At 39.8% G+C, this 21,377-nt stretch overlaps 1 protein-coding gene across 3 annotated transcripts; it reads left to right on the plus strand.

The window, feature by feature from the left end:
* Positions 1-5,097: 5,097 nt before the first annotated feature.
* MMADHC (metabolism of cobalamin associated D) lies at positions 5,098-19,895 on the plus strand. Of its 3 annotated transcripts, none has more exons than XM_065070221.1 (8): positions 5,098-5,577; positions 5,838-5,888; positions 9,060-9,204; positions 9,474-9,691; positions 12,118-12,223; positions 13,316-13,446; positions 16,037-16,123; positions 17,421-19,895. In XM_065070221.1, the coding sequence occupies exons 1-8, from the start codon at positions 5,113-5,115 to the stop codon at positions 17,613-17,615; spliced, it is 1,398 nt and encodes a 465-aa protein (XP_064926293.1). In that variant the 5' UTR covers positions 5,098-5,112; the 3' UTR covers positions 17,616-19,895. The 3 variants fall into 3 exon arrangements, with proteins under 3 accessions (XP_064926293.1, XP_064926294.1, XP_064926295.1); XM_065070223.1 differs by having other exon boundaries at positions 5,568-5,767; XM_065070222.1 differs by lacking the exon at positions 5,838-5,888.
* Positions 19,896-21,377: the final 1,482 nt, after the last annotated feature.

A 21,377-nucleotide genomic window follows, 5' to 3' on the forward strand; every position in this document is an offset into this window, starting at 1 on the left:
CCCCAGGTGAGTGGGGAGGGCTGAAGGCAGGAGCAGCTCATGCTGCCACCCCGGGAAAAATATGCCTGTTTAATCCCTACCAAGCAAATTATAAAGCTTTAAAGATCAGCCTCCCCCTCTTCAACTGAACATTCAAAGCTACAAGAAGAATTGAGATGAACTAATGTCTGCCTTACAGCATCAGATCCATTTGGGCAACCACACATCAGGGCTTCTATTAGAAGGATTTGTCCCTTTGGTAAAAATGTAAACTGGTAGTTTACAGATACAGAGGAAGTTCTGCTGGTAAAGGGTTTCCAGGAAAGCTCCCCAAGCTCGGGCAGAGCCAGGCCCAGGCAGTTATCGGGGAAACGCTGGTTTCCTCCGGCTATTTATTTGGATGTACATTCAAACGGGCAGTGGAGCTGGATGAGACACAGAACAACACCCTGAGATAAAGGAGGAAATCCCTTTTAGGTTCACAGAAATAGATCTGGGGGGGAATGTCATTCCAAAAAGAAAACAAAGTATGCAAAGACTTATCGTGTGCATTTGCTCCACTTACTAAAAAGCCTCTTTTCCCAGTGGTAGTGAACAAATCTATCAGCCTAGTATCTGGAAATGCCAGAAGAAAGAGATTGTTCGTATAAACACATACATTTCCAGGGGAAGTTTACTCTTCCTATAGCCAGAGGATGTTTACTTTTCTAGCGAAAGAGTATGTTATAAACCTTTCTTCCCTTCTACTTCATCACCGTTTCTCTGGCACTTAGGAGCAGACATTCCTCATTTCAAACACGAGGTTTAGCAGGTCAAGCAAAGGGGGAGCCGCAGTTGTGTATGCAAGAAAAAATAAATATGGGGAATTAAATGACTAAACAAAGAGCCTGAGCTAGAGCTTAGGGATGAGACATTCCCCAAGTGGGGCAGTGACACAAGCGGGCAATGTGATGGCTGCGGTCTGTCAGCTCCGAGAGCACGAACCCAGGGCTCAGCTTCACAGGTCAGACCTGTGATGCTCCTAATGTCACAGGGGCCACAGACTGAGACCCTCCTCCCTCCCTCCCTCTGCCATGGCCCAGGAAGCACTTTGGAACCGCAGGGAATGTGACCGGCATGTGGCGAGAGCCTTTTGGTGTGCTCCGTTTGCTGATTCGCTGCAAGCAGGCTTTAGAGATCAAAAATCAATGCCAACGATCTTAACTTCGGCTTAACAAAGTCCTAATGAAGTTTAATGGATGCCATTAGGTAAATCGCAAGCGCCAGCGCTATCCTTCATTGCGCTGAAATGGAGATACTTTAAAACGCATTTTAAAGTTCCTCATGTAAGTACAGTAAGAATAAAGTGTATCTCATTATTTTTATGACCACTTAACAAGCTTCTGCAGTTTTCAGATAAGCACCTACAAACAAGAAACCACCTCTCCCCTCATCGGATACAATTCCACTGCCTTCAGTTGAATCACGCCTGATCAACTGCAGGGTGAACTGGGCCATCTAAGCAGCAAAGACCCACATTCAGGATGAAAACGCAGCTTTGGGAAACCAGGCAAAAGCTGCAGCCCTAATGTGTATGGAAATAATTCCAAGATCCTCTATTTGGACAGGCTTAAAAATATATTTTACCTTCCGGCTACTGAATAAAGAGGAAGACAAAGAGGTTTTGATTAAGGTCTTGTTCCTGCCAAAAGTGAAGAGGACAGGAGAACTCCCTCAAGGCTTGGCTTTGTAAAGCCCAGTATGTGCTTCAGGAACAGCACGTGGTTCTGTGCATAAAGGCAAGCTGAACAGGACAGGAATCCAGGTCCATCCCTCGTAACTCAAATAGACAGGTTAAAACAGAGCTGAGCAGATACTGAGGACACCACGTCTACCTGTATCCGTGCAGGTGCTGGCTGGCAAACACTAAACTGTCCAGGAGTGTTTGCTGTTGGTGTGAGAACAACCCTCTGGGGGGTGAAAAAGCATCTCAGCAACACAGCTGGAAAAGCCAGTCGTGCACTTTGGGTTTCACCGTGAAAATTGCTGCAGGTTCCTGGATAAAAACTGAGTTTCTTCTATCTTTGTAGAATGAAGAAGCGTCCAGTTAACTGAACCTACATGTATTTTCCAGAAGAGACTTTAAAATGAGGAATTAGGTATCATCTTGTGTGCATTCCTTCCTCTTCCCCCCAAACTGAGAAAAGTAATCTCTGAGGGAAGAATTTAATCAAAGCCAGCTGCTAATTACTTTCCTGACACCAGGGGAAAAGAATGTTAGCATCAGAAAGATCTGGCAGATTTTCATGATTAATATTTGATAAATCTGTAATTGGATCGTTTGATTTTGCAGTCTCCTTTGAATAGAGGTAGAAACTTTATTGAAATTAATCTTTATGAATTCAGGCCACAAACTTCAGGGGATGATAACTCATTGATTGATTTGAGTATCTTGAAGTGCTAAACCCAGGGAGAAAATAAATCGGGATTGCCTAAGGACAAGTCAATAGAGACTGAATGTAATCCAGAGTGCTTTCCTATTAGAAGAAATAAATTACATTCTGTAAAGAGTGAAAGTTGGATTTCTCCAGCCTTTCTTTTTGCCAAAGTTCAGAAATTCAACATGAATATTTAATTTTAAAGCAAATTAGAATTAAGTGTGTTAACATTGAATTAATAAAATAGCTGAGTAGTATGCAATAGTGAGCAAATTGTAACATCACAGTTATCTAATGTATCATATTGTTTAGATTTAGATATAAAAATTTCCTCTTGATCCTAATAAAATCTAGCAGAAATTCTATTATATGCAATAAGAACATTGTAGGGCTGAGTATTATTACTATGAACAACAGAAATGATTTCTTGCACTGATTTTTGGCTATTGAGTTGTGTATTGAAACCTTTAAAACTGGTTTAAAGCAATGAGCCTGGTTTGCAATGGAAGTTCACTGAAGTTCACCATGTTCACTGAGGGATCTGAGCATACAGTCTTTTATTTTGAAGGCAAGAGATTAAAGTTCTGATTCCTTAACCAGCTGCTTTGAACAGACAGCAAAGAAAAGGTAAAAAAAATAAGAAAGAAGAATCTTAATCCTAATATTCCAACGTGGCTTGTGTGCGTTTCTCCCCTTATTGCAGAAGCAAAGAGCAATACAGCTCTTTTATATCAGCTTTAAAGGAGATTTGGAGTTGGGTACCTCTCCCCTGATATTTTTAATTCAGCATTTAAATAGTTGCATTAGTATGCACAGCACTTTCCACATATGCAAGTAGGGAGGTTTCTGCCTCAAAGAGCTCGTGATCTAAATTAAATCACAATATTGAAAAATATCTACCTGAAAACAGCGAGTCTTAAGGTAGCCATGAAGATTTCTCCCCGTTTCCAGTGATGCCAAGATTTAGGAGAAGGCAAGAAACAAAGAGTGACCATGAAGACAAAGATGACGAGGCTGTTCCAGACTCAGAAAACAGGTAAATAGCTTTGTTAGAAAAGCTGAAAAGCGTATGGGAAGCCATGGATTTGGTAGATATGGCATGAGGCGAAAGTGTTTGAAGTAGATGGGGAAAAAGGCAAACTCAAGGATGAAAAGTAAAGAGTATAAGATGAGCCTTCCTACAAACACACTTGAGGACGGAGCGGGAGAAATGTGTCATGTTCTGGGTGACACTAAAAAAAAAAGAGGAAAGGATGGCAATTTGAACCCGGGTTATGGAGCTGCAAAGATGTAAAATATTCTGGAGATATAAAGGGGAAAGCAGCACAATTCTGCAAACAAAGGGAGAGCATGTGGGGGGCTCTACATGTGTGGCTTGGGAATCAGGTCTGAGCCTCACTGACGTTGTGTATATATTCAATGTACATTTTGAGAGCAGTGACTGATCTATTCAGCAAAACCCATAGGGCTCAACACCAAACCTGAGGTATCCTTTTATATTCTGTTTTTCTTGGAGGAACAAGGACCCGTCCACAAGCACCGCCTGGAGCTTTCGGCGCACATCTGCCTTTGCATTCATAACTCCTGCAGTTAATTAACTTCATGTAGCAGCACGTACAGAAATTAACAGATATTTAAGAGCTCTGCCCATGGGATTGCCTCATGGCTTATAATGGAAAAGTTTATTTTAATGAAAAGCCGTATTTGTCAGCAAACCTCACCCCAGATCCCAATGAGTCGGCGCAAGGAGTAAGGTGGAAAAACGAAGCTTTTTCACAACAAAGTAGTAAAAATATAAAAGCCTTTGATTCGTTGAAGAAAGGTTTTATTCGTATTTTGTAAAACAGTAATTTGAGGAAATTACGTATCACCCTTGGCGGATGAGAAGTGGCGTTGATGCTCCCACTGCATTGTCCTCAACACCACCCGCCGCCTTCTTTTATTTATTGTCGACTTTATTGTATCTCCCGGCCGCGGGTGCAGTGGGGCGGGGGGGGGGGGTAGCGGCCGCCCGGTTCACGCTACGTGACTGACTCCTGGTGCACCCCGCCGGTACTGCACCGCCGCTGGCGGCCCGGCCGGTGCCCGCGGTGACACCACGACCCGAGGAGCCCCCGCCGCGACCAGACAAGGAGAAACGCCGACTGCAGAGAAACAAACAAACACCGACTGCAGAGAAACAAACACCGACTGCGGAAAAACAAACACCGACTGCGGAGAAGCAGCGGCAGCCGCGGCGGGGCCGCCACACGCCCTCGGCCCCGAGTAATCGAGCGCCGAACGACTCGCCCCGCCTGTCTCCGTCTGGCTCCTAGTACAGAATCCCAGAATGTCAGGGGTTGGAAGGGACCTGGAAAGCTCATCCAGTGCAATCCCCCCATGGAGCAGGAACACCCAGATGAGGTTACACAGGAAGGTGTCCAGGGGGTTGGAATGTCTGCACAGAAGGAGACTCCACAACCTCCCTGGGCAGCCTGGGCCAGGCTCTGCCACCCTCACCGGGAACAAGTTTCTTCTCATATTTAAGTGGAACCTCCTGTGTTCCAGTTTGCACCCATTGCCCCTTGTCCTATCACTGGTTGTCACCGAGAAGAGCCTGGCTCCATCCTCCTGACACTCCCCCTTTCCATCTTGATCCCCATGAATGAGTCCCCCCTCAGTCTCCTCTTGTCCAGCTCCAGAGCCCCAGCTCCCTCAGTCTTTCCTCACACGGGAGATGCTCCACTCCCTTCAGCATCTTGGTGGCTGCGCTGGACTCTCTGCAGCAGTTCCCTGTCCTGCTGGAACTGAGGGGCCACAACTGGACATAGTGCTGGCTCATGGTCACCCTGCTGTCCCCAGGACCCCCAGGTCCCTTTCCCCTACACTGCTCTCTAATAGATCATTCCCCAATTTACACTGGAACCTGGGGTTGTTCCTGCCCAGATTCAAGACTCTGCTCTTGCCTTTGTTATATTTCATTAAATTTTTCCCCGCCCAGCTCTCCAGTCTGTCCAGGTCTCTGGATGGCAGCACAGCTTCCAGTGTCACCACTCCTCCCAGTTCGGTGTCACCAGCAAACTTGCCGACCGTGCACACGCTAATCGACGTGTCGGTGGATCGGCTCGCTGAGCCTGGGGATGGGCGGGCTGTGCGGCCGTGCGCGGGTGAGCTGGGGGCCGCGGCCATTTTGCAGGAAGAGGTGAGCGGGCGGCGGTGGTTTTGTTGCTCCCGGTCGTTCCCTCGGGGGCGGTTCCGTTGTCCTCCTCGCTCCCCTCCCGTCACCGGCCGCGCCTGGAACGAGCGGGCAGCGCCGCGGTGCCCTGTGCGAGCGTTGCCGGGGAAACGGGGGGCGGCCGTGAGGGGCGATCGGCCCTGCCGGGCCGGGTGAGGTGAGGCGAGGTGAGGGGCGGGCGCGTCCGGCCGGTGCCTCGGAGGCCAGTGCGTTCGCTTCTCTTGCAGGGGCAGCCGGGCCTCTCGGCGGGACGGAGCCCACCGCCTGCCATGGCCAATGTGAGTAACGCACATCCCGGTGCGGGGGGCGCTGCGAACCCGGGAGGAGCCAAAGCGGCGCCATCCAGGGAGGAAACTTTGTAACCTCCTCTGGGTGTTCCTGCTCCGGCGGGGGATTGGGCGGGATGAGCTTGCGAGGGCCCTTCCAGCCCCAGGATATTCTGTGAAAACTTGTCTGTGTCATGCGGGATGCTTGCCGTTTATTACCGTTTTAAAGCTGCCTTTAAATCAGCGTGCTCATGGGGGGTCATTGATAAAAACCTCAGTTGTATTGAAGAGAAGCTGCCAAATTAATGTATACTATGATTAAGTTACAAAAGACATACCCATCCTTAACCAGTTGACATGACCAGTGCTTTCTGACCACCTGCAAAACGAGGGGATATTTTTCAAGTTTTAGATCGTTCTGAACAGAGTTTTTATCTTAATCGTAGTACCGTTTAATGACTTTTTTTGGAGTAACCTTGTTGCATACGTATTTAGTGGTGAACACATACATAAACTTGTATTGAATCAAGAATACAGCACTTAAGGAAAAGCCTTTTATGTCAGTTTCTTGAAAGTATTTCTTTCCTTCACCTGGAAAATAAAGCTTTATGAAAGCACACATGCCATGGCAGGTGAGATTTATATTTTCCAGTTTAATTTTTTTTGAAGTTACACATCTAACTGTTCATTTGGGTATATGGTTATATTTCTGTTACGCGTGTGTAAACGTGTCATTGATAAAAACCTCAGTTGTTTTGAAGAGAAGTTGCTAAATCAGTGTAGACTGTGATTAAGTTACGAAAGACGTACCCATCGTTAACCAATTGACATGACCAATGCTTTCTGACCACCTGCAAAATGAGGGGATATTTTTCAAGTTTTAGGTCCTTCTGCACAAGAGGGAGACAGAAGATTAAGTAACATTGTTTAGAAGCAGAGTGCTTAGCTTATATCTAACTGATAATTAATAGGTATATTGTAAGTAAGAAAGTAAGCAGTTATAACTAACATCAGTTATTTCCTAGTATAGCTGTATGTCAAAATTTTCAAAAATTGTAGTGCGTATGTAGTAATTATGTGAATATAAGCAACACAAGAGCGTCCAGTCTTTGGAGCACTTAGGGAGGATGATCCCCAGTGTTCCCCAACACTGATAAAATAAAGAATGCCGCTTAACAGTATCATTGACTCTGCTGTTAAGTTTATTTCTCAGTTTCAGTGTCAAGTTATAATTTTATTAGAAGTCAGTAGACTTGTCATTTATCTGAGTTTTAGAAGCCAATTTCTGTGGTCATTATGGGAATAATCGAATTGAGAATTAATCATCAAATAGTTTGAGTTGGAAGGAACCTTCAAACAGGATCTGGGATTTCTTTTTTTTGTTGTTATTTTATTTTAATGTCATGAGTTAAGGTGAAACACTCAGGTTCACCAGGGTACTCTCAGACTGAACAATAAAACACCCTTTATTGATTTAGCCTTGCTGTGGAGACATGAATAATTTATTGATTTCAGTGTGTTGGGGTTTTTTTTCGCTTACGTAATGCTAAGTATGTAAATATTTGTGTAAGTGAGCTCAGCCAACATATCTGTAATTAATGCTGACATCTCCATGTTAAGTGATCCTGATTATAAGGCAAAATGTTCTTTTCTTGTAAACAACTACAGCTGACGTGTAATTACATCTGGTTTATCTGTGCTGTAATCATTATGCAAAAATCAATTTCAGTAGTGCTTTTACAGAATAGAGGGAAAAACATTCAGTTGGAATCAGCAAATTTTTGTTGTTGTTACAGGAACCTTTTAAATCTAGCAGAGTTTTAGAACTAGACAGCTTAAGGCCTTGATTTACTTGATTTAAGTCAGAAAATCAAATGTGCCTTTATGCATTTGAGTTTTCATGAGGTCGGTAGAACTTATTAGACATTGTACATTTATGCAAAGGTGGTGTGTGAGAAACTGATGCTTACTGGCTTAGGTCCTTATACTGTGAAGAGATTTTTTATCTTAATCATACAAATAGTACCATTTAATCACTTTTTTTAAGTAACCTTGTTGCATACGTATTTAGTGGTGAACACGTACATAAACTTGTATAGAATCAAGAATACAGCACTTAAGGAAAATCCTTTTGTCAGTTTTTTGAAAGTATTTCTTTCCCTCACCTGGAAAATAAAGCTTTATGAAAGCACACATGCCATTGCAGGTGAGATTTATATTTTCCAGTTTAATTTTTAAAGTTACGCTTCTAACTGTACATTTTGGGTGTATGATTGGTTATATTTCTGTTATGCATGTGTAAATGCATCATCAAAGTTGTCAATCTGTTTCTAAAGTATGAAAAATAGATCAGATATTTTGGTTTAATCATATCACCTGGATATTTCGTTTTTAAAAACAAAACAAACATACCAAGAAAAACCCAGTAACAGTTGTTCACATTACTACATAGGATAATATCATTTGGCCTCGGAGTTAATCTTCACGGTGAGAAGCTACCAGCTCTTTGGAGCTCTGTTGTTGAGACCGTTTGTGTGCTGAGGGAAATAGCATTGCATCATTTTCTGGTTACTGTGTGACTGAATCAGTTTCTGATAAAATCATCTTCAGGAACTGAAAATTCTGTTGACAGTACAACTCTGTGGCGTGAAGCAGATTTTCTGCTGTATTGCAAGACCACAGAAGTCCTAAAGGTTTTATGGCATATTGGCATTTTGATCACCTTCCTGGTATGTTGTAATACTTATTTGTAAATATATGAATGTACTGAGTTTGCAAATTGCCTCGACTAACTTAAGTTTTACATGTGTTAAATGTTTATGGATTTTGAGAGCGAAAGAAAGAAGCTGAAGTTACTGTACCTGCCTGGTTTGATGTGCTCGTCTCCTGCTATAGTTCAGAGCTGTTGGTAGGTGTAGTTTGCTGGCAAAGAAGTGTGTGTAAGCAGATGTGTATGCTTGCTTCTAGATGAAAGATGCAAGATGTATCTACAATGATGTTATCTTGGGTCTCCCTCCAGTCTTTTAAGAAGTAGGAATATAAGGATTTTACAGAAACACAGTTAATCATAATTAAGATTGTAATTTAATTATTGAGTGAGGATTTCTCTTGTGATCCACAAAGCTGTACTGAAACTAGTATTTTTGCTAGCAGTATGTAATACTTTGTTTTCTGTCTTCTCAGGTGCTCTGTAACAGAGCAAGATTGGTCACCTACCTACCAGGTTTTTATTCTTTAGTCAAGAGAGTTGTAAATCCCAAGGCTTTTTCTACAGCAGGTTCCTCTGGCTCAGACGAGTCTCATGTTGCTGCTACACCTCCTGATTTATGTAAGAAAAAGCAAATTTGTTTTCTTTGAATTCGTGTGCTGTCAGAACTTTGGACCCCATATAAATTTGGGAATTCTGAAGTCTGCTCCTTATGTTCGGGCCCTGACTTTAACTTGTGCATTGTGGTTACTTTGGTTATAGATGATTTTAATCAAATACAGATATTTATATGGGAGAGGGTTTTTTTGACCTGTTGTTTCGTTTGTTTGTTGTTTTGTTTTTCTTTCTGTTTAGATATGATGTCTAAAGCAAGGCCTTGACTTTTGCAGGTCCAAGAACTGTATGGCCAGATGAAGTAATGGGTCCATTTGGTCCTCAGGACCAGAGATTCCAGTTGCCTGGTAATATTGGTTTTGACTGTCACCTCAATGGCACTGCTGCTCAGAAGAACAGCCAAGTGTCAGAAAGTCTGCCTGATCTATTAGCAGAGCCTTCAGCAAGTGAAAGGCATGAATTTGTCATGGCACAATACATAAATGAATTTCAGGTAAGAACAGGTTTTTTCTACTGATATTTCTTGTCTAAGAGAAATGTAATTAATCTTTCTTACTCCTGAAAAAGGTGTCATTGATTTTTTTCTAGGTGATTTTGAAAAATGAAATTTGGCTGGGATGAGGGAGAGATTATATAGAACCAAGCTGAAGTTTTATTGTTTTAGGAGAAAGACATACAGTCAAAAAAACACACCCTGAAATATTTCTAAGTGGTGCTTAGTGAAATGGCATTTTAGTAGTGACTTAATTATGTGGATACAGGAAAAAAAAAAATCTTTCAAAACTTGCTGTTTCCTAAGTCTCAGCACCTTTTTATCCAATAGAATTGGTAGTTTCTTCAGTATTTCATTTAATGCATCTGGACTTACATAGTTTGGATGGTGTTTAGATCTGCCTGCTTAGCTCTGGCAACCAGTGGATCCAGACAGGAGAGGCAGATCAATGTACCTCAACCTCATGTCTCACAATGATACTGTATTTTGGCGATGGCAGAGCTTGCAGTGAGTCAGATGCGTTATTAACAACAAACAGCTTGATAATTGCTAGAGTGATTGCAACAAAATGTTCGGTGCTGCTGACTCAGCCTTCCAGTCTTTCTGAGTTTGTGACATGGTCACAGTTTGGAAGTCAACTAGCAAATCTCCATTGTAAAAATGCTGTATAGTGTTTTTTTTTTTTTAAATGTGGCATTGTATTCCAAAATGCTCAGAAAACATAAGCTTCTGGTGAGCTCCCCAGATTCGGTTTTCAACTTCCATGAATCACACTTTCTGTTAAAAGCCTGACAGAAAATTCTAGTCTAGTTCATTTAGTGCAAACTGGGTGCATGTCTGCTCAGTACAGCTGTTGCTGTCCCAAATGGAAGGGAGAAACTGGAAAGAGCAGAGGCACTCCTCTCACCTCAGAGTACATGAGATTGGTGTGTTAGCTTTATCTGAGTGGAGTAAACGAGCCTAGCAGCCTACCAGTATCAGAAAGTGGTATTGATCTTTGGAAAATGGTCACAGTGTCTTGATGACAGCATCATCATTTTGGCACTGGTAAGTGTATGTACCATGTAAGTGGTGTTTAGCTGGATAGAATGGGAGTAGTACACAAGAAATCACAATGAGCTACCGTCCTAGTGAGAGGAGCATCCTATAGTTGTACAACAGCATGGTTTGTCAGGCTTAAAGTACCAACTGATCTCTCCCAGTGACTTTGCAATCATGATGGAAGGTACATGTGGAAACATACATGTTGAAACTGCAGTTAATGTCAGTTGTTTGTCTGTTGTGTTTTATTATTTTGCTGGGGGATTTTTTTGCTATTCTTGAATGTTAATTTCTAGAGCAAAAACACTAGCCACGCTGTGTTTTCAGTGTAATAGTTTAGGGAAACTTTCAGATAAAACAGATGTTAGGACTTAATTACAGTGTTGAGTTGTATATTTCAGTCTTGGAGAAACTTACTGAAATTCCTTGTAAATTATGGCATAGTTAGGGTTAGAAAAACTGTATTAAGACATTCTACACCTACCCTGTTTCCCTGAAAACAAGACCTACCCCAAAAATAAGCCTTAGCATGATTTTGTCAGGATTTTTGAGATGCTTTAAATATAAGCCCTATTCCAAAAATAAGCCCAGGTTACGGTTAATTTTAAAAGTCAATTTGAATAGTGTCCAGGCAGCTATACATGTAAAAATGTAAGCATGTTTTGGAGCAAATATTGTGTAAGACCCTGTCTTACTTTCGGAGAAACATGGTACTACACAACAGTTGCTATCCCAGAGTTGTTACCACCTCTTGAGGGCATTTTAAGCTTAAATCTTAGATACCTAACTTAGAAGTTCTCCGTTTGTAACATACCCACCAGAATCTGTTTTGTTGGGGTTTTTTTGTGTTTTGTTTGTTTTGGTGGTGGTGTTGCTGTTTTTTAAACTATAGAACTAAAACAACAGTAACCATATAAAAGGTATTGTTTGAAAACTGTTCTGCTTTTCAAGCTGTGACAGCTAAAGCTGAAAATACTGATAGTTCAGAGATCTAGAACTGTTGTGTTACTTCTGTTTTAAAGTTTTATTCTGGCTCAGGTAATGTGTGTATGTCTGAAATCTATTAATTGCTATTGTATTGAATACCTAAGGCCATTGCTTCAGAATGATATTTTTCAAAAATTTCTGTATTGTTTAAGGCTTTGAGATAATATGGTTACTATAAAACATAAAGCTTAAAATTTCCACGTCATTTTAAGTAATAGGTTAAACCTACATACGTTCCACTTTGAAAACTGAGTTTTAAGTCTCATTACATATTGTCTTTCTGGGAAACCGCTTGGGTCTGTCAGTTGTCATGTAGTCTCAAAAACATATTCTGCTGTACAAAGTTATTAATGTTGTATATTAATTAATGGTAAAGTTACGATTTTCATCTTTCTCAGGGTGCTGATGTTCCACAGAAACAGCAAATAAATAATGCTGAAACTTACTTTGAAAATGCAAAGGTAGAATGTTCAGTACAAGCTTGTCCTGAGCTGTTACGGAAAGGTATGTTTTCACTTTCTTTGACAGCTAAGAAATTAAAACTTTCTAAAATGTAAAAATATGTAAGTAAATGCTCTGATGTAATCAGTGCCACAGAATGTGTCCTAGAGAAGGATAATCCAGACTTAATATTTTACAAGAGAAAAAATACACACTGTAAAATAAAAACTGAAACTTTGTTGCTGTTACTATTTTGTATAAGATTCAATGCCATTTACAATCAGATCAGCTGGGATGGGAAGTAACTTTCAGCTGCTTCTTTAGTACCAGATAGATTCTGGAGCTAATTCAGTTTCGAAAAACCATCTAATGACAAAATCAAATCTTTTGGCACTGCTCTTTAGGAATATAGCAAATTGAAACTAAGCAACTACTGAAAGCATTGCTTCTGTATCTTTAATTTTTTCAAGAAGAAAATGATTGAAATGAAGTTGGAATAGCATTTTCTAATTTTAAGGGTGATATACTGAAAGAGGGACGATGTTGAAATCTTGGTCTAGATGCTGAAGAGAGCAGACTTTTCAGAGAGTAAGAAAGAATGAACCTTTCAACTTCGGGTTTCGAAAAGTGCTTTTTCCTCCCACACTGAAAACAAGTCTCCGTGAAGCCTCATTATGATTTTGATGCTTCACGTTTGTTCCTGTTTGTAATAACAGATGATGTAAAGAGAGAATTGTGATGGGTTTGGGTCTTTTCTGCCCTAGGAAAACTGTCAGAACTCATGCCAGTAGTATGCTGCTAATACTGAGCCTGCTGTCATGTCCTGGGAAGTACATATGAGCCTTTTCTACTGAAAGATTTCATGTAATGTGGTTTAGCCAGAAAATAAGGGTCTTCACACCTCATATGTGTGGAGATCTGTGGTGGTGTTCATTTCAAAATACTAGAATATCAGTATACTTGGGTTTATATCTTTGTGAAGAGCGACACTTGCTTGCACATTTTGAAACCAGCATGCCCTTTGTGAAATACACACATACATCTTGGATTTAAATGAAATGAAGATTCTAAAGTAGAGTCAATACTTTGTCTAAAACTGAAAAATTGTAAGTAAAATGCGAGAGCAAACCATAACATGCCCTTTTTTGGTTTTAGACTTCGAGTCAATGTTTCCAGAAGTCAGTGCCAACCGTTTGACGGTATTAACTGTCACCCAGAAGACTAAAAATGATATGACTGTGTGGAGTCAAGAAGTGGAGGATGAGAGAGAAATGCTGTTAGAAAATGTAAGTAGCTGACAGTAGCATCAGTTCATTTTTGTTTGTAGATGAAACTTCTGTGAACTATGTGTGTAGTTCACAGTATCACAGTATGTTTGGGGTTGGAAGGGACCTCAAAAGATCATCTAGTCCAATCTTCCTGCTGGAGCAGGAGTATTTCGGTTCATTTCTAGCTCTGGTAGTAATACACTGTATTTTTAGAGCACTTTTGAGCTAATACTATTTTCTCTTACTGATAAAATGGAGATAACTTTTTTCAGATTTGTATTTTATTACATTAAATGTTTCCTATAACTATTAAATTATTTACAGTGAGGCAAGTCAAAAATATGCAAAAATATTAGAAAATGCTACAGTAAATTAATAAAGGCACTTGATTGTTGCCCTGTTGCAGTGAAAGGGCAGCAGCTGTTTTCTCACCTTATTTCAGCTTTAGTACAGTGCATTTTGTAGGATTTCACTGCTCTCTCTGTTTTTCTGTGATATAATCGAGATTCCAGTATGGAGTCTGTCTGAGTGCATTTTTACTTGTAAAAAAGTAGTTGCTCTGGTTGTTTTTTTTTTCTCCATTCTGATAATGGGCACAGTTAATGCTTTTATCAGTTACATTTATTACATCTTTACCATCCTCATTAAGTTTGTCTTCCTGTTCTGTTGCCACTAGAGGTCTCTCTGAAAATCACTTTATTTCACATTCTTCATAGTTTTTTGGCTATACTCCAGCAGGTGTCACTGTTCACCATTGCTGGTGTTCTTAGCACCTCGAAACGTTTCCGTGTATTATTTGTTATAATTTTAAAACTAGTAAAAATAATCCTGTGGGATTTTCATCTGTATAGTGAGGGTTATAATTATGTTTGAAAATAGTCTGGTAATTGTCCTTTTCAGTCCTGTAAATTGCACATGTGGCCTATATAAAGTGTAAGGGTTACCACAAAAAAAAGGAAGAAGCAGTCTGAAGGATCAACATAAAATTACACACAAATTAAAATTCCCTTCATTTTAGTGTGTTCTTCTCTTTGAATTATTTATGGTCTGTTGGTCTTTGGCGTTGTAATCTGGTCTAATTACATGTTAATTGGCATTTTCTCCCTTGTGCACCTCCCTGTCAAGTCTAATATAGTCACTGTAGGGGTGTTAGGATGTTGGATGTAACCTCCTGGCTTAAAGGTTACTAACAGCAAATTCACAAGGAAATGGTTTGTTTGTTTGCTTCATAAGTGGTTTGAAGTAACCTTAAAAGTACTAATTTAATGTGAGAGGCTTGTGCTGAAGTAATGAGGATTATTTGCAGCCAAATCTACATGTTTACAGTAGTAAATCTCGAGTGTTTATTTAACTCGTTCTGACTGATGCTGAGGGGTTGTTACAACGCTGGATCAAAAGATGAACTGTGTCAGAAATATAATGCCTACAAAGCTGTTCTCAGATGGCTTACTGATATTTGTGACTTAATTTACCCTTGAAACATAGTTAATCATCAGAACCGTCCAACCTCCAAATACAGAACATGTTACTGGAAAGGAGAAACTTCTCTTATTTTGGACCATTAAGGGACTGAAGCTGAGTAACTATAATAATATTTCTATAAATTTGAAAACTTGAGCTGCCGAGGGCACTAATCAGAGAGAACAACCCAGATTTTATAACTGCAAGTAAATAAAGTACTACATTTATTCTGAGGTTAGAAATGTTTCTTTTTTATGAGATTAGGGATTTTCTTTGACGTTTTGAGGAAGCTATGTGAATTCTGTTTGCATTTTACTCCCGCTCAGCGTATTCGGCCGTGTAGATTTTTGCACTTGGGTATGTTTTTTCTGAGTGTGTGGATGGTTTTAGAAGCATCATTTATCTTGGCTTTTGTGGGCCTGGGTTTTTTCCTTGCTCACCTTGGCAGGTTTCTTCCATTTTCTGTGGGCGCTTGCTGGCCCTCACGAAATGGGTTGAAATTTGCTGGTCTAGGTGATTAAAAGCACACAAATGAGGTCTCCTGTTGCTGATTTATGTGGGGAAAAAAATATGCTGTGTAATCCATAGGTAAAAAGTTTGCTACAGAAATATAAGCAGATTCTTTAACTTTTATGGTTCATTAAGAACTACATGATACTGTCCTGCCGGCTAAGACCTTACAGCAAAACTATATTTTTCATATATTTATAAAAACATATTTAATGCTGCATTTAGTGTAAATTTTGTAGAGTTCAGGTGAGATCTGTAAACTCGTGGAAATAACACAAAAATACCTGAAGTAATGGTTGACTTCTTAAAGAGGATCACAGCTATGATTGTGATCTGCATGAATAATCAAAGCAATTATATTATTTCTTGTGCAGGCTGTTAATCCATTACTGACTGGCACAAGGAACACTTAAAATCTCATATGATTGGAGTAGCCTGATGTATGACATTAATTTTAATCCTTTTGGTATTATTAACATTTTTATTGAAGGTATGCTGAATTTCTCATTGATTAATAGGGACCAAAAGAAATCTGTGCTTGTTCATTTTCAGAACATTTTGTATGTGTTCTGATGTGTATATATATATGTAATAAAAATCTCATTCAATATCCTTCTTTCCCTTTGTTTTCTTTAAGTTCATCAATGGTGCCAAGGAGATTTGCTATGCGATTTGTTCTGAAGGCTATTGGGCCGACTTCATCGATCCATCCTCAGGACTGGCAGTAAGTCATGTGCTGTGTCTGAACCAGCAGTGGGATTTGTATTCATGTGGGTTAAATCCAGCATTTCATATGGCCCAAAAGCTGTCACTATAGGGTAATTCTTTTCATAAATTAACATAGGATAATGACTCTGAACTAGTTCTCGGACTGTGTCAGCTGTCATGGCTGTTGGCATTTTGGAGAACATTGTTCAACCCTGAAGTTGAGTTTTTGATAACTGTAAAAGTTTTCTGTGTGAAAGCTCTTGGTCACTGCACAAAATAGGCTGGTTAATGCCCCCCCCAAGGTAGTTTGATAAGTCCTGACACCATTTGTGTGGGTGGAGGGTTTTAAACAATCTCTTCACTATAGTTAATGATTGTTACACAGAAAAAATGAATAGCTTGTTCCTGTTGAACAGCGTTGGCATTCATTGTCAGATTACACCAGTTCTCTGGAGGAGCTGACAGTTTCTTACCAAGACATCTGTGAAACATCAAGAGTCTTTAAACTTACAAGAGAGAATTGAGAAAGCTTCTATCCAAGCATGAGCACACATGTGCTTTTGTCTGAGAACTAACTTTAAACTACGTCATAGTTGAACATAGTCATCACAAAGCTCAGTTTTTATTTAAAAATGCTGTGTAAGGTAGTGATTTATTGTGTCAACAGAGGCAAATAGATTTAAGGGGGGATGTTTATAAGGTGAACAGGCAGTTTAAGCTGTGTATAGTGCTTAAAAGCTTCCCAGGAATTCCATGCATTTAAGAAATAGTTATGGATTGAAAGTAGGGTTCTGTCTTTGGCCTCCAATTCAGCAGTAACGTCCTTACCCATAACCTGTTCATCAGGCGTAGGGGTTTGGTCAGAAACTTTCTCCAGAGAGATAAAGTGACTGAAATACCCATTTCCAATTTATACACATTTTTGCTCTTCAGAGCATCTTTCTTTATAGGGGCTTATTGAAAAGGTCCATGTCTTTTGCTGTTTCACAGTGTGGTTTTATCCTTAATTCCTGTAGAAATAGCAGAACCTTTCCAAAGCATTTGAGGGTGGTTTTTTATGTATGATTGATTAGACATTCAAACACACTGTCAGTGACAAAGGGGAATCTTTAAATATGGGGTACCAACATAAGCAGACGTGCTCTGTTTAGTTTCCTGTGTAGATTTCATGAATAAAACTGTGCATAAAATTTCTTCCAACAGATATAACTGGTACTTCTGGGCTTAGGTTTTGTTTTTAAAAGGGGTAGTTCTGACACTTTAAATGTTCTTGGACATATTCACTAGACAAATTCTCTTTTGTTTCCACCTAGTTTTTTGGACCTTACACAAACAACACTCTGTTTGAAACAGATGAACGCTACCGCCACTTGGGATTTTCCATTGATGATCTTGGCTGCTGCAAAGTTATTCGTCATAACATCTGGGGTACTCATGTGGTTGTAGGAAGTATTTTCACTAATGCTGAACCTGACAGCCCTATCATGAGGAAGCTAAGTGGAAACTAGCAGTCATCAGGGTTTCGCAAGTTCTTACGGCCTTTGCAATTCTTTTACTTGATGATTGTCTCTAAGCATTGTCAGGAAATGGTCCACTTTAAGGTAATCTAAGGTAATAAAGTAGCTATTATTTATTTTAGTCTTTGTGAATGTGTTCACCACATGTGACTTTGAATATTGACAGCGTTCAAACAGGTACCTTTATGTGCCATATGAATTTTAAGCTGTGAGTTTCATCTTGAATGAGTTTAAACATACATGTACACAGCTATCTGCATATCCTTTTTTAATATGGCCTTACAAGCCACGCTTTTTAACCATTTTATCTTTCTGTGTCTAACATATCTGTGCTCTTAGTATTAAAAATGCAGATGCCACTGAAGTTTCTCAGAATTTTGCCACTTGCTGGAATAAGTAGGTGGCAAAAAAAGGGGAATAAGTAGCAAAATTGTTCTCCCAGAATATAGAACTTAATAAAAACTGCAGAAGTTAATGCTGGACTAATCATTAATTTGCTGTCCTAAAGTGAGAATAATGAGATGAGCTCTCAGCCGTCTCTAACTACAAGTAGGGAAGTGTTCACTTGACTCTTACATCCAGAGACTCATTAAATAAGTAAGTCTTAAATTACTCTAGAATCAGTCATCTCTTAAGGTTTTTTGTCTTCATGTCACTTGAGGTTTTATTTTCTCAGTGTTAGCTAAATATATTTAATTAGTTTATATATGTAAATGTAATTTAAAGTGGATTTTGTAACTTTCTTAGATCATTAAATACATTGTGGAAAAAAAATAATAGGGCAATGCTTGGATATCATCATTGTTTTTCTGTACTTGGATGCAATTTAGACTTGTCTCTGTGGAATTTTGAAATGCCTACGCAAAGAGCAATTATGATCAATTATTGCAATTATGATCAATTATAAAAATATTTCAACAGGGAGGTTTCAGTAAACTAGTCGGTCTCGTCAGGTATCGTAAAAACAATCAGGTCAATTGAAGTTACTGGAGGAAGAATAGTGGAGCAAATTCAAGGCACCTGGAAATACCAAAGCCTCACTACAGAGACTAAGTAATAAACTTGATTTTAATCTAATCGCAGTCAGTTATTGGAGCCATTTGTTGATGCACCACTGCAGTAGCTGTGCCAGTTCATGCAACAACAGGAATCGTTCAGTCTTGACTCTTGTCTAAATGCAGTGCAGCTTTTGTCTGGGTCATGGCTGCACAGGATGTTGTTCTGCCAGCTTTAGCTTCCTGTCACACAGCTGGGGATTTTAATCCTTGCCCCTTTTTCCACTGTTAACTATTATGGGTTTAAAACTTGTTCTAGGTTTTGTAGATGACTTCTGTTCCTTACTCAGGGTCTAAGCCAGTTCTCACCAAAGTCTTTTTATTGATTTTAAGAGGCTTAGAACTTTACTAAGTGCCTCAAATCTGTTCTTGTTAACAATTGCTGCATGCCCATAACTTTGCTGGATCACGGAGGTGGAAGTGAGGAAGACTTTCCAGAGAAGTGAGTGCTGTCTGTGCTAAACTCACCCTAAGCCAGCAATTTGGATGTTATCTTGCTCACCTACCATCACCCTCATCCCTGTGAGCTCCAGCCTGCGCACATTCCGGGGCTGAAGTTGAAGTTAAGTGTGTGGCTGCTGATTTGTTCATCGTTCTGTCGTGGAATTCGTGCTGTATTTCCAGAGCCCAAGTTCGTGACCTCCACTCTACTGTCCAAGAAAGCTGTATTACTTCAAAGTCTTTTTCTTTCTCATCAAGAGGATTAAAAAAACTTGAGAAGCTGCAGTGTGTCTCATCTCTTTGCAAAATACAATTATTTTGCAGAACACAAATTAGCTCATTTCATAAAAGAGGGTTAGTGTCTCACTGGACAGTAGGTTACACTTATGGAGAACTTTGGGGAAATAAATTCTATGAAATGGTTTGCATGTATTTTAACTGTCTTGAAGACTCCTCATGCTGTCTTTTCTTCATGTGACTTTGCTGTACTTGACCTTATGGTGTTTTGGAAAGACTGGGAGCTGTCAGGCAGCTATTCAAATTAAGCTGAAGATGCAAATTTTTGAGTTCGTGTTCTTTGAGATTTTGTCCTGTAAAGGACTCTTGCAGTGGCTTTTCAAATGACTTCAACCTGAGGCAAAAATCTCACCAAAAATAGTGGAGCTTTGCATTGACTTCACTAATACTAATGTTTCATGCCACAGTTTGGGGGGATGTATGATTTCCTGATGGTTTTTTCTAAATAAAATGTTGTCATACAGACTGATTCTCAAAAGATGCTAGAACTGTTTCGGTTCTAATTTCCTCACATCTATATGGACTGTTAATTAACTTACTGCTATGGAATAGAAGTTTTTGAAGGCAGTGTAACTGTACTGATAATGAAAAGCAAAACAACTTTCAGTGCTACAAAATTAATTCCTTTCTAGGGTAAAGAAACAAACACTTGAGAAGAGCCATTTCTATTTAGTAAGATCACACCTGCTTCCTTAGCAAACATCACTGCTCTGTGGGAAGTACTATTTTCTTAATTAATGAGAGGCTATTCATTTCTAGATGTTATTAATTAATTACAAAATATACCAGAATTTATTTTTTCCAATAAATTCCATAGAAATGTATTTAAAGTGGTGATGCTGGGCACCGCAAGAGCAATGCTCTTTGTGTAGTTAGATTTGTAGATTTGTAAGCATGTTAGTTTACATGCAGAATATGCTTAAAATGATGCAAGTCTAGATGTTATTCATAGCAGTCAAAAGGCCAAAGAAATGTTAGAGGTGAAATATCTGTCATTTACATACCCTAAGGTATGAGGAACTGAAGCTAAATGTCTTTTCACATAATTCCTGTCAATTCTCTTTCCACCCAAAGCCTCCTGGAGTTGAGATTCAGTGATCGCTTGTATTTGGACTCTGATAGAAATGTCAAAGTAGCAAGTACCAAAAAAGTTCTGGTTTTCAATGCCTCGAATGTTCATGTTTAAGCTGTGCTGGAGTAAGAGCTGTTCTAAGAGTTGTGCAGTTGCCTAAATAGCACCAGCTGACTGGTGGGTAGGACAGGACGGTGTTTGTTAACAGAGAGAGGATTGTGTATGCAGAAGTCCATTCCCAGTCCTCTACTCAAGCACTTTGGTTCAGTTCAATGGATTTATGGATTTATTCATGACACATCCTTGTGTAACAGTGCAGGTTTTAGAACTGGGCTTTATATTCAGCTGTGCTTAACTTGTGGCAAAGCAAATACAGTGGTCTTTCTCTGATTCATTAACACTGTGCAGTCTGTCATGCGGAGGGAGCGAGTACAAATACTGTTAGTGATGTACAGCTGAAATGTAATAGCAAAGTAATTGTATGACTTGCCTCATGCCCGGTCCTTTTAAAGCCTCTTTTTATTCAGAGTTGCTTATTTTTACTCAACATCCTCAAAGCTGTCATTTAAACTAATGCTCATTGTGTGTATACTTATAGAGAAGAGGAGAAATAAGCCAGATAATTGAGCAGCTCTTGTTTATAAGAGCATAAACAGTGAAGAACTCTGTTCTCCTTCCACTAGCAGCCACCTGCCTGGGAAAAAACGGATAATCCAGAGGGTCGCAGGGATCTCTTGGGGGAGAGAGCCCCTTTGCTTCGACTGCCGTCTTGGCTGTGGGCTCGTTGCCCTTTCTTGCTAATTGTGGTGTCATTCAACAAGAGATGCTCCGGTTCATAAACCCACAGGAAAGCAGGGCTGTAACTTCAGACAACTCCAGGCGACTGAT

The sequence above is a fragment of the Columba livia genome, chromosome 7 (genome assembly GCF_036013475.1).
Source record: "Columba livia isolate bColLiv1 breed racing homer chromosome 7, bColLiv1.pat.W.v2, whole genome shotgun sequence".
In the NCBI taxonomy this organism is placed as follows: domain Eukaryota; kingdom Metazoa; phylum Chordata; class Aves; order Columbiformes; family Columbidae; genus Columba; species Columba livia.